At 35.4% G+C, this 17,652-nt stretch overlaps 1 protein-coding gene and 1 long non-coding RNA gene across 2 annotated transcripts; one reads left to right on the top strand and one right to left on the bottom strand.

The window, feature by feature from the left end:
- Positions 1 to 1,765: 1,765 nt before the first annotated feature.
- On the bottom strand, positions 1,766 to 3,330 carry LOC138912653 (uncharacterized). Its single transcript, XR_011418216.1, has 3 exons — positions 2,940 to 3,330; positions 2,646 to 2,721; positions 1,766 to 2,200 (listed from the first exon to the last, which is right to left on the bottom strand). It is a non-coding gene; the product is annotated as an uncharacterized lncRNA (long non-coding RNA).
- A 12,250-nt stretch (positions 3,331 to 15,580) lies between these two features.
- LOC138912796 (uncharacterized) lies at positions 15,581 to 16,677 on the top strand. Its single transcript, XM_070214122.1, has 2 exons — positions 15,581 to 15,790; positions 15,895 to 16,677. The coding sequence occupies exons 1-2, from the start codon at positions 15,581 to 15,583 to the stop codon at positions 16,675 to 16,677; spliced, it is 993 nt and encodes a 330-aa protein (XP_070070223.1).
- The last annotated feature ends 975 nt before the right edge of the window (positions 16,678 to 17,652 follow it).

The raw sequence follows: 17,652 nt of genomic DNA, 5'->3' as shown, positions 1-17,652 counted from the left end.
TTCTAAGCAGTTGGGGTCGCTCAGAGGGGAAAAGTTTGTGATGAGTTGAGGAAAAACCAGAGAAAACACTATAGTCGGGTGGGTGTAACATTTTGATTACGCATAACTTTTTAATGTGTGGTCCGATTTGAAAAATGCATAAATATACACAACAAAAATGCATTTGTACTTCTGGGAAATCTTTTAAGGTGTGGGCGCGAGACACATATTAAAATCGTTAGTGGGCGATTGTGGGCGTTAGAGGGGGCGTGGCGCTCGGCTGAAATAAAGTTGCTCTGCGTAGGAAGCCCAAGAATATGTGTGGGTAATACCAAAGACCAATATAATCTCTAAGATGAGTAACGGCCATACATTCGTTTTGCAATAAGCAGCCTGATTTTTGGTGTCGATGAAAATCTTGAGAGTGAAAAAATCAAAAAATAGTGTGCACAATGTGAACACTAAGGTCCTTATACTTTGCGCATTGGTGCACTTAAGACATACCAAAAAAAAAAGTTAAAAAAATGCGATTACTGCTTGCGCATTGACCTTTAAGTTTATCACTCATACGTACTGTTGCCCTTAATCAAATATTTTAATTTCATATAGATGGCGTAGACTTGTCATTACTTATTGAGTCTAAGCATAAAGGTAACCTTGTCGCCTTTACAAACGGCTAAAGAAAAATAAAATCGCTATGGCTATATAAGTTCAAATATTTAGGGGAGTCGCAACACAGAATCAAACAATTTTTTTTTATTTATCGCCCCCAAACTATATGAAGAATATGTGGATAAAAAGCTATTTAGATATTTTTGAAAGAAGTAAAATGGGGTGACTCTCTTAAGAGTGTATCGTGGCCAAACAAACACTTTCTAGGGTTTTATAACAAGTTTAGATCCCAAGTCGAAACCTACATTTTTAATATAGTTTTTTTTCGTAGCCTAATGCAAATTCAGGTGAATTTCGTGGACTATTATTTAACAAAATCGTCTACATCTACATTTATTGCATCCTCCATATCTAAATAATAAAAGACAAACAAAGCAATATAATTATACTGAAAATTCATAAATTTATTCATTTTGTTATATCCCTGCATAATAGGGTATAGGGAATTATAATTTCAGTCAAAAGTTTGCAACGCAATGAAGGAATGATTTTCGACCATATAATCGAGTATTACTATAAAAGAGTAGATGTCGATTTGCGTCATGTTCATCCAGCCCAAACAATAAGACCTAAAATTCTGGAAAAATTGGGTCTGAATCGTGTATTAGAGGAGGTGTGCACTAAGAATGGATTTTTTTTTAAATTCGGCTCTTAAGGACTCCCAGGACTCTCAAAAAATGCGAAATTGCGGGATTAAAACATGAACCATTCCCACAGTTTTCTACCAAATAAGTTGATATTTTTATGTTAAGCTTTATTTGTGGAAATCTTTGAAAGCCCAGAAGATGAGCCCCAACAGACTTCCGATTGCGGGGGTTGCTGGGGCCCTTTTTGGACGCATGTTGTTTTTGTTTTTTGTATGCTTCGGCAGAGAGAGTCATTTGAAACAAAAGAGAGGCAGCCAATTTTTTTTTTCTGGTTTGGAAACACCTGATCAAAATTTTACTATTTGGATACCAGAACGTATAATTTAATAGATGCAATTCTTAGTCAAAGTGTGAAGCTAGGCCGTAAAATGCATAAGGAGTTTTTGTTTTGATTTTAAAACATTTTTTTGATTGGTTTTCACATTTGAATGTAAGAAACGCAATTCTTAAAACAAGAAAGGGTTTTTTAGAAAGCCACCATAAAAACAAGAAAAAATATTTCTTAAAACAAGAAAGGCGATTCTTGTTTCAAAGGTGGTTTGTTTCTTGTTTCAAGAAATTAAATTTCTTAAAACAAGAAAGGGTTTTTTAGAAAGGCACCTTTTAAACAAGAAAAATTCTTTCTTGTTTAAATTTCCTTTCAAGAAATTTTATTTCTTGATTTAAGAAATAATATTTCTTGAAAGGAAGTTTTATATTAACACTGAAACCCTAAAAATAAAATGTAACTTGGTTTTTTCTTTTGCATATTATATTTATTTACATTTAAAACATTTAACACTTAACATTTAAACATTTTTAAATAAGACATAACATTTTGACTCAAGAAAACATTATTATTACCCAAGGTCTGTTGAACTTCATATGACCTAAGGTGATCCATTTTCTTCGCCTTTCCTCATCTATAAAAAAAGAGTTATTGGGATATCAATGATTTGTTTTTAGATAAACAACTTTTTTGAAATAATGTAATGTTAATAATAGCCAAAATACAAACACGTTGGACAGACGACCGAGAGAGAGAGGAGCAAGACAGGTAGAAAATGAAGGGTTGAAAATCGAATTTCAGAGAGAGAGAGAGGCACGGGATAGACACGTACATACATACATATATATTTACATACAGTCCTTTGCGCGAAGGGAGACCGAATGTAAGCAGGGCAGATCGTGTCAGTTTTAAGAAGGTGAAGAGAGAAACGTCGCGACGCGTAGGTCAAGCGAGAGAGAGAGGGGAGCAGAATATGAAAGGGTTGAAAATCGTGTTTCAGATCGGGTGAGCCGTGTACATGCATAGATATTTACATGCATACATAAGTATGTCAAACAAATACAACATATTTTTCTTACCTTAGAAGGTTTTAAAACAAAATTACAGCTTCGACAAACAAATTATTTGGCTGATGCAACTGCAGGTATGTTCACTCTGAAAAATAAATAAAATGCGAGTAATAAGATAAAGTTATTATAGAACTGTACACCCACAAATTTATGTACAAATGTATGTATGTACGTAGCTCTTAGCTAAAAAACAATTCACCTAAATTGGTATACGCTTGGTAAAGAGATTTGAAATGTATCCTTTAATTACATACATACAATTGTACGCCCGCTATACAAAAAATTATATACATATTTACATACCTTTGAATATTCGGAAAAAGGCTTCACCTCTTATCCGCTTGAAAATCACCTCCATCACTCACGAATTTTTTTCACAACTGACGCTCGGGGGATCAGAGAAGGCGGTAGCCGGGTAGTAGTCGGGCCGAGTAGGCCCTTCGTCCCACTTCGTTTTTCTTGTCGTTAACATTCGGCAGCCGAAGGAAGTCAATGGCTACTTTCCTATATTCTAGGGTCATTTCATTCATATATTCAAAGGTGATTTTGTCCTTAAATACGTACAAAAATGTTTTGACTGCGACGGCTAAACAAACATATGAGATTTTCATTTTTCTATTTTTAAGAAAAATTCTTTCTTGAATTTTTTACATCAAGAAAGGTTTTCTGTATTCAAAGGACAATTTTCTAATAACAAGAAATTTTTTTTCTATTTTCAAAGGTAGGCCGATTCAATGGCGAGATTTCCAAAATTTAGAAATTAATTTTTATGAGTGTACTCTAAAACTGTAAAGAAATTAGAAAAACCAATGAGATATGCGTAATACACACATTTATATAAACATATGCATTTTTGTACTTTAAAAACATAAAATTAAATATATGCGTACACAAATAACATTCCAATTTAAGAAAAGGTCGTATTCGCACAACATTGACAATCTAGAAATTGTACCAGCCAAAACGTACCTACAAAACTTTTTAAACAAGAATTTTGGTTAATTTTGTTTAATAACAAGAAAGGAAACTAGCTTCGGCTTGCCGATCATTCTATCATAGATCATTCTATTAATTTACAAATCACAAAAATGTTAAATTTCTTATTATTTCACATTAATTTTTCGATCGTTTCTATCACAGCTAAATGATATAGTAGTTCGATTTTTTAAAAATTAAAATCGAAATTCGGAAATATTTCAAAATAGTCATATCCCAGAGTAGAAGGGAATGTAATAAAAACCAACAAAGATATAATTTTTTTCCCATTAATTTCCATTTAATTTTTCGACCGTTCCTATGGCAGCTATATGATATAGTGATCCGATTTAAAAAACAAAAAAAACGAAATTCAGAAATATATAAAAAAAAATATTCCCAAGAGTAAAAGGTAAAATTTCAAAAAACACCGGAGCTAGAATTTTTTTACGTTTTTTTTTTTTGATCCTTCCTATGGGAGCTATAAGATATAGTTGTCCGATCCGGTTGGTTCCGACATATATACTACCTGCAATAGAAATACGACTTTTACGAAAGTTTCATCCCGATAGCTTTAAAACTGAGAGACTAGTTTGCGTAGAAACGGACGGACAGACGGACAGACGGACGGACAGACGGACAGACGGACATGGCTAGATCGACTCGTCTTGTGATGCTGATCAAGAATATATATACTTTATGGGGTCGGAAATGTCTCCTTCACTGCGTTGCAAACTTCTGACTGAAATCATAATACCCTCTGCAAGGGTATAAAAATTGGTTTTAAATTGTGCTAAAGGCAATGAGCGTACGAAGAAAATTGTTGTAGAATTACACCCACAGTTTTCACCTAAAAGAGTTGGAGCTTAAGTTTCGTTTTTTTTTTATTTTTCCTATTTCCGGAAATATTTAACTGCAGTTGTTGATCCCCAGCCGACATGGGGACACTTTTTGTTTACCTACCGAATCTGCGAGCGGATCAGTTTTTCGCTTAAAACATTGGCCTTTCATAGGTATTTGTGTGTTATTTTTAATATATTCTTTTTTAAGTTTTTTGGGCTTTAGATCTGTTCGAAAAAACGGTAAAAAAAATGATATATGTACACTCAAAAAAAAAACAGCCCGAAATCGCCATTAAATCAAGAAATTCGCCATGAATTTCAGTCGATGGCGATTTACCGTATTTTTTAGAAAGGAATTTTCTAAAATTTAGAAAAAAATTTCTGAAAAGCAGAAATACTTTTCTAAAATCAAGAAAAATTGCCATAAAATTGCGAAAATTTCCTTAAATCCAGAAAGTACTTTTCTTGAAAATAGAATTTTTTTCTTAAAATAAGAAAGGACTTTTTTTATTTTCAGAAAATTTTCTTTATTTTAATAAAATGTATACATATTTATTTTACTATTTTATTTCCTAAACAAGAAAGAGAAAAGAAAATAAAAAAGATGAAAAGAAAATTATTAATATTTCCTAAACAAAAAAGGAAAAGAAAACAAAAAAGATAAAAATGAGATAATAAATATTTCCTAAAGAAAAAAGAGAAAAGAAAACAAAAAAAGATAAAAATTACATTATAAATATTTCCTAAACAAAAAAGAGAAAAGAAAACAAAAGAGATAAAAAATTATTAATATTAATATTAAGTAGGTATTTAATATATTACCTATTATTAAAATTTACTTACTTACTGCCAAATTATCAACAATACCTGAAATTCCTGCAATCGAAAATAAAAATTAATATTAGAGAAGGATGGTATTTGCGGCCTGCAATAGTATGCCCTTTGCTTACCATCAATTTTCACACACTTACCAAATTTATATTTAAATTTATTTAAATTGCTTACCTATTAATTGCCTCTTAGAGGGATCCCACTTTAACTTTCTTAAATAGGCTCAACACAAACTTATTACTTTGAATGCTCATCCAAAACTGAGCACAAGGCTTCAAAATGCAGCGCAACGCAAGCAACTCTCTCGCGAGAGACTGCATTTCCAAAACAACAACGCAATAAAAGTTACAGCTACGCACAAGAAAATTCTCGATCATACGCACAAACACACATAAACGTATACATACATACGCCAAAAACTGTCGTCGCAACGCGCCGCGGACAAACCCCTTGTCTTCTTCTTTTTCGTTTCGAAGAAAAAGTGAGAAGCATACAAGAAATACAAAAAGTTTTTCTTAAATCTATGGTGATTTTCTAATTCTACTTTTCTGTTTTCAAGAAAAATTTTTTTTTTAATTCAGAAAAATTCTTAAAATTTAGAAAAATTTTCCGTATTTTTTATGGCGACTTTCTAGATTCTAGGAAGGGCTGAAGTACATTTTTTCTTAATTTAATGGCGAAATCGCCATTAATTTAAGAAAACTTTTGGAGAGCAAACTAGAAAAAAACACCATTGATTTAAGAAAAAAAATAATTTTTCTAAATTTTAGAAAGGTTTTTCATAAAATTCTGTTTTTATGGTCTTTTTTCCTAGATTCAAGAAAACAATTTCTAAAATTCAGAAAATTTTTTAAAATTAAGAAAAAATTTCATTTTATAACGATTTTCTAAAATTTAGGAAAAAAATTTTTTTAGTGTAGGCTACCAGAACGGTGGAGTTACGGTGGAAATAAGGTGAGGTTAATGCGGGGGTTAAGTTGCGATTAAGGAGGTATTAGGTAGATTAGGGTAAAAGTAATGTAAAGAAAGGGTGAAGGTAAGAAAGGTAAGGTTAGTTTGGGTCAAGGTGACAAACAAGTTTTACTAAGAACAAGAAAGGAAGTTAACTTCGGCCAGCCGAAGTTTATATACCCTTGCAGATATGCCTACTTAAAATGTTGTTTTTACATTGTCAAAAAACAAAACGCCTACTTTCTACAAAGTTACAATAGTTTTTCTATTATTTTTTTGATTATTCCTATGGGAGCCATAAGATAAAGTGGTCCCATCCGTCTCGTTCCGACATATGTATTACCTGCAATAGAAAGAAGACTTTTGGGAAAGTTTCATCGCGATACCTTTAAAACTGAGGGACTAGTTCGCATCGCATGGCCGATTACTAGAAAAATAATGGATTTAATTAGACCGTAGATGACCAAACGATAGCGTTTTTAAAGTCTAAAAGTAGGATTTCTTCTAAAGGGCCAGTCTGCAAAAATACCATTATATTTTTCTCAAAAGGCCCCAGATTTATGGGATTTTTTGCCACTGGTTTCAAAGTGGGATCTCTCTTGAGTAATTAGTTATTAATTCTTTTGTTCGTTTTTGTTGTAGTTAACTGTCAGAAAGAACTAATAATTTAAATAATTGTATATGCTTTGGAAAAAATTAATCAATCAATGAAAATAATTCATAAATAACACTGGTCGACAAAAAAAAAGCCCAAGAACAAAAGCTACCAAACCTGAAAGGATTTTAGCTGTAGATTACTACCTCATGCTTGGAAACTTTCCATCACGTCGAAGTTTTGAGAAATCCGTGGTCAAAGTTCCAACTTTTCGATTTTTAGGCACTTTTTGCGACTTAATAGTAAGAAAACCCTTCGTAGCCCAGAGCCACAATTTAGCGGAAAAGGTACTTGGAACCTTTAACTTCAAGATTGTCCAATCACAAAGTTGCGCGACCTCTACTTTTTTAGCTACAATGGATTTTACAGAAGTACTTTTTGTCACTTTTTATACCCTTGCAGAGGGTATTATGATTTCAGTCAGAAGTTTGCAACGCAGTGAAGGAGACGTTTCCGTCCCCATAAAGTATATATATTCTTGATCAGCATCGCAAGACGAGTCGATCTAGCCATGTCCGTCTGTCCGTCTGTCCGTCTGTCTGTTTCTACGCAAACTAGTCTCTCAGTTATTGAGCTATCGGGACGAAACTTTCGCAAAAGTCTTCTTTCTATTGCAGGTAGTATATATGTCGGAGCCGACCGGATCGGACAACTATATCTTATAGCTCCCATAGGAAGGATCGGAAAAGAAAAATATTACCTTCTACTTTTGGGGATGTTATTTTTTAAATATTTCTGAATTTCGAATTAATTATTTAAAAACTCGGACTACTATATCATATAGCTGCCATAGGAACGATCGGGAAATTAATGGAAAAGTAATAAAGTAATAAAAGAAATAGGAAATAAATTCTAGCTTCTTTGGTTTTTATTGTATTATCTTCTACTCTAGGATATGACTCTTTTTAAATATTTCCGAATTTCAATTTTAATTTGATCAAAATCGGACGACTATATCATATAGCTGCCATAGGAACGATCGGAAAATTAATGAGAAATATTAGAAAATTGAACATTTTTGCGATTTGTTAATTAGTAGGAATGATCTGCAAGGGTATATAAGCTTCGGCTGGCCGCAGCTAGCTTCCTTTCTTGTTTTCATCTATAGTAGCCTGATATTTTTAATGTATTGTATGTGTATGGGTCTCAGTTCAACAAGGAAAATATCAGGCTACTATAGATAAAAAAAGTGACAAAAAGTACTTCTGTAAAATCCATTGTAGCTAAAGAAATAGAGGTCGCCCAGCTTTGTGATTGGACATTCTTAAAGTTAAAGGTTCCAGGAACCACTTCCGCTAAATTGTGGCTCTGGGCTACGAAAGGTTTTCTTACTATTAAGCCGCAAAAAGTGCCTAAAAATGGAAAATTTGGAACTTTGACCACGGATTTCTAAAAACTTCGACATGATGGAAAGTTTCCAAGTATGAGCCATATTGTCTAAGAAACTATGTCTTGAAAGTCACGTTTGACCCTCCGCAATTGCAAAAAAAAATACAGGTTTTTCGTTTATTTATCAGAAATCTATCATAGTAGCCTTGCAGATATTTATCAAATTTAATCTCTCCCTTTTATTCCAATTTGTATTTTTCCTTAAATTATTTCTTCCAAATCGTTATCCTTAATTAAAGTAGTTTTGTATGTTAATGAATTCGTAGTTTTCTTATGGCATCTGCGGATGTGACTGTCATTTTTTGATTTTACAGGGCAAAATTTGCCCATCGTGAGCGATGTTCTAAGATGCTTTTTTTTTAAGCAATCTCGAAAGAGGAAATAACAATGTTCCGGCATACAAAAGCTTTACTTTAGAAGTGGCGTTGACGCTAAGTCAAATCTTGGAACCATTGAAAATTAGATTAATCAATAAAAAAAGTTTGATTCTTAAACTAAATACTCTGATTGACCGCTATCAGAAGGATTCGAAGAACAAAAGCCGGTCAGACCAATTTAAAGGCAAGCTCAACGACCTTTTTTATATAGGAAAGTGCCAGTGCGATTTAAAATGGAGCCAGTTCATAAATGACCAACACAACGAGAGAGAAAATACAATAGCTGCATTTTTGCATAACCGTGACCCTGCGACAAATAGCGAAATTGGGACCAGCTATGCACCAAGTCAGGAGACTTCAGATGTCCGAAATGAATCTTGTCCACAATATTCCTATACACAGCTATATGGAGTCCCAAATTTCGCTATGATGTGCGATCGATTTGGTGTTTCCAATAGAGTTGCATCCTGTTTGGCAACAGCCCTTTTCAAAGATATCGAATTCAAAGATGAAACGGGGCAGCTAGTTATTATGGACAAAAATAAGCTGGCTAGGGAGAAAATGAAATCTCGAGAAACAGTTCGTCGCAGGCAATCGGAAAATTCTCAAATTCATACCTTCTCCTTTGATGGACGAAAAAATGACTCGTTGGTAGTGGAGAAAGTCGGCGGAAGAAATCATACCAAATTGATGAAGGAGCCCCATTTAGTCATTTTAGAAGAATCGAATTCTAAGTGGTTGGGATTTCTGAAGGTTGATGCTGAAGATGCCGGAACGAAACATAGGGAACTTTTGAAGTTTTTTCAAGAAAAAAGTTAACTTGGACAATCTCATTGGAATATGCAGCAATGGAGAAGCAACTAACACAGGCATAGCGAATGGAATACTACGTCGATTTGAAAGCCATTTGGAAAAACCACTGCATTGCTTCATTTGCCTTCTTCATTTTAATGAATTGCCTTTTCGATATATATTTAATGCATCGGACATATTAACCACAAGAGGTCCAAGAACATCGACAGGTCTGATGTCAAAACTGATTGAAAGTTCTGAGCTCCTAGTAAGTGAAATTTTTAAGCTATTTTAAAAATAATATAATGATAATATAATGTTCTAAGAAGATACAACTTTTCTAAAATATAAAATATGAAGGTATTTGCTGGGACTATCTACTACAAAAAGCAGAACTATTTTATATCACGTCTACGCCTGAACGCAGAGATATGACGCTAAGTGTACCTCATTTTGTTGGATTTTTCATGTACTTTGGGCAAGAAAAAATTTAATTTAATTTATTTAATTTAATTTATTTATTTAGTATCCCAGCGCTACAAGTGTACACTTATAATTATGGCGCTAGTCACATTGATTTGATATTTTTAACTTATTATTATTTTTAAATATTTAAACAATTTGCCTAACTTACTTACTTAATTGCTTAATTACTAACATCAAGTATTTTATAGTTTTCAAATTACTATTATATTATTTTAATTTTTTTTTTTATTATTTTTTTTTTTTATTATTTTTTTTTTTTTTTTTTTTATATTTAATTTTTTAATATTTTATTAAATTTTTTTTTTTTATTTATTATTTTTTTATAAATTTATTTTTTTTTTTATTTTTATTGTATTTTATTGTAATTTTTAATTAAACTTGCGATTTTAAATTATCTTTAACTTTATTGTAAAATTGAGTTGCGCTCCTGATTGTTTTGAATTGGTGCGGTAGACTGTTCCATAGCCGAATACCATTTATGAAAAATTGCCTTCTCGAACACAGTGTTTGTACTCGAGGGCATATGTAATTTTTGGTTCTTAGGGATGTTGCTGGGGTAAGCTTATTAAAAAGATAATTTGGTTCTCCACTCGTTACTATTTTATGGAAGAATGTTAAAGTTCTAAGATCGATCCAGGAGGTCAAATTAAGGTCAAGTAATTTAAATGTCATTTGTGATACATGGTCAAAACGTCTTAAGTTAAAAAATCATTAAAATATTTTTTTTTTTTAACGGTATTTTATTTATTGAATCTTCTCTCTTAGAGACTAACGACAAGTTTGCAAATCTTAATCTAGTTTATATATTTTAATTAATTACAATTTAATAATTTTTTTTTGTTTTTTTTTTTTTTGAATAACGGCCCTAACTATTGCTGCTGGGTGGGGAGGTCTCTTCACCGGAGTCGTGTATAGCTTGTGGTCCAGATTAGAGACCGCGCAAGGTCATTAGGATGGGCCTGGAGCTTGAGATTATACTTTGTTTTCGCTTTGTCGAGTTCGTCTTTAACTAAGCCTATGTTTAGATCTTTATGAATATTTTTATTCCGTATATACCACGGCGCTCCTGTTATAGTTCTCAGAACCTTTGATTGAGCTCTCTGGATTATTTCTAAGTTGCTGGCACATGCGTTTCCCCATAGCTCGGACCCATATGTCCAAATTGGTTTTAGGACTGCATTATACAAGAGTATTTTGTATTCTAATTTTAATGGCGAGCGGGCGTTAATGAGCCAATGTAGATTGCTGGCTTTAAATTTTAAATGATTTCTCTTAGCTTCGATATGTTTACGCCAAGTGAGTCGTCTATCCAGGTGGACTCCTAGATATGTTACCTCAGTTGTTTGTGGCATAATAATGTTGTGCAGGGATAGTGAAGGGCAGGTTTTCCTGTTTAGGGTAAAAGTAACATGTTTACATTTTTGTTCATTGACGTTTATGCGCCAGTCTGCTAGCCATTATTCTAGAAGCACGAGGTGATCTGCTAGGTGTTGCGTTGCTCCAAGAGGACATTTAGACCGACTTAGGATGGCAGTATCATCGGTTGAGGTTGTTGTAAGAGTGGATGTCGGGAGGTCTGCAGTATAAATAATATACAATGTCGGCCCAAGCACACTTCCTTGGGGTACTCCAGCTTTTATTGGATGATAATGAGAGATGAAATCTTTGCATTGCACTGCGAAGCTTCTTTTTTGTAGGTAGGACTCCAAAATTGTATGCGTACTTTGTGGAAGTATTAATCTGATTTTATGAATTAAGCCGTCCAGTCACACGCGGTCGAAGGCCTGTGCGACATCCAGAAAGACAGCGGAGCAATATTCTCGCCTTTCAAATGCATTTCGTATCTCGGAGGTTATCCGGTTCACTTGTTCAATAGTTCCGTGTTTTTCACGAAATCCGAATTGGTGCATTGGTATTGCATTGTGGGCTTGTAAGTATTGCTTGATACGACTGAGGAGCAGCTTTTCAAATATCTTTGATAGGCACGGCAGAAGGCTGATTGGCCTATATGACGATGGCTGGGACTTGTCCTTTCCGGCTTTATGGATCATTATAATGACAGACTTCCTCCATTGTTGAGGATAATATCCCAAATTCATCATCTTTGATAGGCACGGCAGAAGGCTGATTGGCCTATATGACGATGGCTGGGACTTGTCCTTTCCGGCTTTATGGATCATTATGATGACAGACTTCCTCCATTGTTGAGGATAATATCCCAAATTCATCATGCTGTTAAATATTGTGGTTAGAAGATGTATTGCACAGTTTGGCAGTTCTACAATCATTTTTGGGGTGATGAGATCGTGACCCGGCGCTTTCTTTTTGTCTTGGGACTGTATGATTCTTGTAACTTCTTCTGGATGGTATATAATTTGCGGGCTAGCTTTAGGATTGGAGATTAATGGCTGCACAAAGCTATTCGTTGCTGGAAGTGGTTTGAAGACATTTTCTAAAATATATCATTATTTTTTAAAATATATCATTATTAAAAAAAATTCCCATACAAAACAGAGTTTTGAGGGGAGCGTCAGGCCATAGTGGTATGATGACTTTTGTGGTCCCAAAATGTCGACTTTTTTTAGTTTTTCGTTATTTTGTATGTTAATTAAATGGAAAAGCAATTATTTTTGTTGAATATTGTTAACAAAAGGGAAACGAACAACATGGCATATTCAGTTTTTTTTAATGTCCTTCAATAAAGGAGCAATTTGCCAATTAAGTTAAAATCGACTGGTGTATGAAGACTTATGTGGCACACTGCACTATGGGTAAAAATCCCTATTTTGGTGCATAAACCTATTTATTCTCATAATTTATTTTTATGAATGAACCATACTAATCGATTTAGACATCTTCATTTGAAAAAATCCGCCTTCCAAAAATTTTTGGTGGCAAACCTGTAGTTTTGCCACTGCAACAAAGTTGCCTGATAGAGAGACCTAGCAGCGTCGAAAAATGCAGAAAAAAATTAGCTTACTTTGCTTGTTAATTGTGTGGTGTGAAAGAAGACTTTCATAAACCTGAAAATGGAAATTCCTTGCAAAGGTATTTGTTAATGTAAATTAGCTTAAATGTTTGCTTTTATATTAATGTTATAGGACTAATTGAAGCCACATCATAATTGAAAAATACATGTTCCTGTTGACTCCTTAGCAGAAAGTGCATCAGAACATAGACACAAACTTTGTTTGTAGCCAGGCGCAGTTTTCTGAATCGTCACTAATAAGGAAGTAAGAAAATTAATTTTAAAAAATCCAAAACAATTCTCAAAAACTTGGTGAGTGGCTTATAAATTAAGGACATAAGGTATCTTTGGGTCAAAAAAGCATTGTAGAAGAAAATATTTTTATTTAATTTATAAACGCTGTTCCAAATTAAGATTTTTAAATTTTGCTGTGACTTTCAAACTTTGAATGCTCTCACCTTCTCTTGTGGTTACGTTTGATTACATTTTCAAAAAGAATCAAACAGAAGAGACGTGTAACTATTTAATTCCGAAAAGAGTAACAAAATTGGTTGACCACTCTTGAAGATATATCCCAAAGGACGTAGAAAAATGAAGATTTTCTTAAATTAAAGATACCGGAAACACCAGAGCTGATGGAGTATAGGCATAGTGGCAAATTATGCTTAGAAAAGCCGTATTTATCGAAATAAAATGGTGGAAAGCCTGTTGGCATGTGTAACTTTTAACAATTACTTAAAAAAAAAATTTTTTAACTACTTCTACGGGGATAAATTTCCAAAAAAAAAAACAAAATTCAAAATTTTGTTTAATTTCAAATAATGCCCAAAAAAAATTTCAATATAATATCTTTTAAACTTGAGTTTTTGCACCAAAAACGGGTTTTTTTGTGCACTGTAGTTAATATACATATGTATACATGTATAAATACTTATTATTAATTTTTACAGGGTAGATTTAATTTTCAAACTTCAGCTACCTTAGGAGTATATTTATATTAACGATTTAAATTTGATTTGATCAGCGCGCGCTTCTGTTTGGAAAGAAAAGCGCGCAAACCTTTTTGTTTCCCCTTTGTGTTTTTTGGTTTGCTTAATAATTAAAAAAGTTTATAATAATATAATTTTATATAATGTTATTATAATACGTATAATATAAAAATACATATTTTTAAATCCATATATTTAAAACACAATAAATATACAAATATTCAACCTGTTGCGAGGCTAATAAGAATGTAGACGCGCGCTAACGGTCAAATTTCAAAAGTTGAGTTATTTGATGAATTCAAAATCTGTTAATTTAAATTCACTGTAAAGTTATTCAACACTGTTATTCGATAACATTGTTTAGTTGTTCAACACTGTTAGTCAGTGTCATATCTAGATTCAAGTATTGGAAAACTTGAGAATGTAAGAATAAGAAGTGACGCTATTGGAAGTGAAAGAGCGGCAAACCACAAGTGTAAGCTAAAATATTTTAATTTGATTGAGCTATCTGTATGCTGTGAACCAGAGCTCGAAATAAGTGGAAACCCTCTGGGACCGTGAGTCTCCCAACATTCTGAAATACTTTGCCATCTGGAAAACTCGGTGCCAAGGGTGCACGTGCTTTTGAGAAAGCATTCTTTTACCAAGGGTGTAAGAGAGTGAGGTCAGAGTATACACGATAGTGATCATAGAGAGCCAAATTCGTAAGTTTCGACGACTTTGGCTGTATTCACATGCCGCGGGATAAGGAGCAGGTTCAGTTGGAAACGCAGGATGCAGTTTTACTGGGCCATTCAGAGGTTTTAAGGACGAGAATGTATCCAGACAAACTGTGATTCACTCGAATCAGTTTGTGTCGCTTGAGAATGCGAGAACACCGGTCACGTTTAGTCATGCCGGTTAGGACGCTTCGCAGAATTGGGCAGGGCAGCAGTTCATACAGCAAGTGAACACGTGCAACATCAATGCGCAAAGGGCCACGCCTCCTTATGCTGATAGGAGGGCGGCGCCAGAATTTATACCGAACGCATTTTCTTATGCTAATTTTCAGGGAAACAACGCAGGGCAGTTCACACCAACAAATACCGCAGCGCAATGCGGGCCGCCATGTAATACTGTCGGATTCATGCCACCAAACAATGTACCAATGCTTGAACATCAAAATGGTGCCGCAGGGTTCGTTCCGCCAGCTAGTGGACTTGGTTTTGTACCACAGCCAAATGCCGCTTATAATGCTGGACTCAATGCTGGTAACGTTGGAGCAGGAAGACATATGCCACAGTTTGCCGGCACACAGCTCCCACACGTAGGATCATCGGGATTCACATTAACACTCCAGAAGTGTCTGAAAGGATCTGCGCTGGAAGCCTTCCGGGGAAAGCTCATGATCCCAGATATGGTAACTTATGCTATTGTAACGCTAAGGATGTTGAATGGGCGTTCAGAGATAGTGCATGCTAGCTTGCAACGGAAGCCAAAAGAAGAGCCGCCCATTAAACCCAACAACACTGGCAGTCCAGAATTATTGCGCCACAATGATGTCAGTTGGACTACAGGAATACCTTAACGATTCTTCTCTGCTGAATGATTTGCTTGCTAAGCTGCCGAGTGATCTTAAGCTTAGCATCTGGTGCCGCCAATTTGACCACGATCGACAAGTGGCTTTTTGGTATAGCGATGTGCGCAACGATGGTTGCACCCTATGAATGTCACTCAACAGAGAGGGATAAAAGTGGAAGGGATTCAAAGGAGCGCCTGCTAGTGCACGACATTCTGGAAAACAATGACGTCGGCGAGTCGAAGGCACACGTCACAGAAGAAAATCCTTGTCCAGAATGTGGCTGCGACCATGGTCTGGCAAATTGCAAAGGATTCTTATCCATGTCCACCAAGTCGAGAGTAGAATTCATTAAATCCAAGCGACGTTTTGGAAAGCATATTGTCCGTAACTGCAGAGTAAAGAAACTTTGCAATATCGATGGATGTAAGTTACTGAAATTAAGAGCGAGAATCGCAATGACAAGGAGGAGAGTCCTGCAAAAACCGGCGGATCAGAGACCAGCGAGTTTACGGTTTTCTTCCATGAGAGATCAACAACGAAGGCTCTGTTCCGTTATATACCAGTGACATTATACAATAATTCCCGTAGCATAGACGTTTATGCTCTAATCGACGAAGGAGCATCATGCACTCTAATAGAACGATCGTTAGCCGATGAACTAGGGCTTGGCGGGCCAGAGGAACAGCTTTGTCTAAAGTGCACTAGCGACGTGACCCAAAGCGAGTCAAAATCGAAGATCGTCAGCGCCTGTGTTTCCGCTGAGGGTCGACCGGAAGTAAGACATGTACTTAAGGGAGTGCGCACTGTAAGGAACTTGTATCTTCCACTGCAAAGCATCGATGATCAGACACTCAAGGAACGTCGGCATTTGAGTACGGTTCCGATCTCAACATACAAAGATACCAAAGCGCAAATTATCATCGGCCTGGACAACATTAAGATCAGTGTGCCGCTGGAGGTACGTCAAGCTGAAGATGATGATCTTATTGCTGTTCGATGTAAATTAGGATGGGCTGTGTATGGCCGCCAAGGACCGGAAAATGACACGCCGCCTCGTGTATTGCATATCTGCCACTGCACTACAGTTTGCGGTACGCGCAAACTTGACGAAGCTATGAAGGCGTTTTTCTCGTTGGAATCATTCGGCGTGAACATTCCTAAAAAACCGTTGCGATCTAAGGAAGACGAACATGCGCTAAAGATAATGGAGGCAACTACAAAGTAGTGGAAATACGACAAAGTCAATATGCTCAAAAAGCTCAAGTGCCTTGAAGCAAAAATGTTAAAAGATCCGAAGCTGAAAACGTTCTTGAACAATACCATGCAGCACTACGAGGAGAAGAGATACATTCGCAAACTTGAAAAATGGGAGTTGTCTAAAAATTCACGTTCTTGGTATCTTCCTATATTCACGGTAACAAACCCCAACATGAAGAAGACGCGTCTGGTCTGGGACACGCTTTTAAAAGGACCAGATATGTTGGTGTCCTTGATGGGAGTGCTGTTGCGCTTCAGAGAACCCCCTATAGCGGTATCAGGCGATATACGGGAGATGTTTCACCAAATTAAAGTTGGTGGTATAGACCAATTTTCTCAGAAGTGCTTATGGCGTAATGGAGAAACTAATCGCCCACCGGATACATTCGTAATGCAGGTGATGACGTTCGGCGCTGCACGCTCGCCGTCACTTGCCAACTTAATATTGAGGCGTAATGCAGAGAGATTTGGTGAAAGTCATCCAGAAGCCTTCAAAGCTATTTGCCGAAACACGTTCGTTGACGATTGGTTGGAGTCAGTTGATACCGAGGAACAAATAACGTTAACGTTAACGTTTGTCATTAGGCCTGAGTTACTGCAGAAGTCGTCAACTGGCTATATTACGAAGCGCCGAGTTTTGAGTATCGTTATGTCCATTTTCGATCCACTCGGGCTTCTTGGATTTTTTAACGTGCGTGCCAAAATTATTCTTCAAAACATTTGGAGGTTTGGTGTGAGCTGGGACGACGCAATCAAGGAACCGGATGAGATTGACTGAATGAAATGGCAAGCCTTGCAGTCAAAACTAAGCGATCTGCGCATTCCTCGCTACATGTCATGCTTAAGTAATGTTGAGAGCTTGCAACTACATATTTTCGTCGATGCTAGCTTTGATGCTTACGCTGCAGTTGCATATTTGCGAGTTGATCTTGGAGACGAAATC

Source organism: Drosophila takahashii, chromosome 2R, assembly GCF_030179915.1.
Source record: "Drosophila takahashii strain IR98-3 E-12201 chromosome 2R, DtakHiC1v2, whole genome shotgun sequence".
Lineage (NCBI taxonomy): Eukaryota > Metazoa > Arthropoda > Insecta > Diptera > Drosophilidae > Drosophila > Drosophila takahashii.
The sequence above is the reverse complement of the archived record's forward strand: the minus strand, read 5'-3'. Positions and strand labels throughout refer to the sequence as shown.

What these genes read in the sequence shown, in the direction of transcription:
- LOC138912796 (XM_070214122.1), top strand. Translation starts at nt 15,581, where the DNA reads ATGGTTGCACCCTATGAATGTCACTCAACAGAGAGGGATAAAAGTGGA. An exon ending in CCATGTCCACCAAGTCGAGA is followed by an intron (nt 15,791 to 15,894) that starts GTAGAATTCATT and finishes ACTGAAATTAAG; the next exon opens with AGCGAGAATCGCAATGACAA.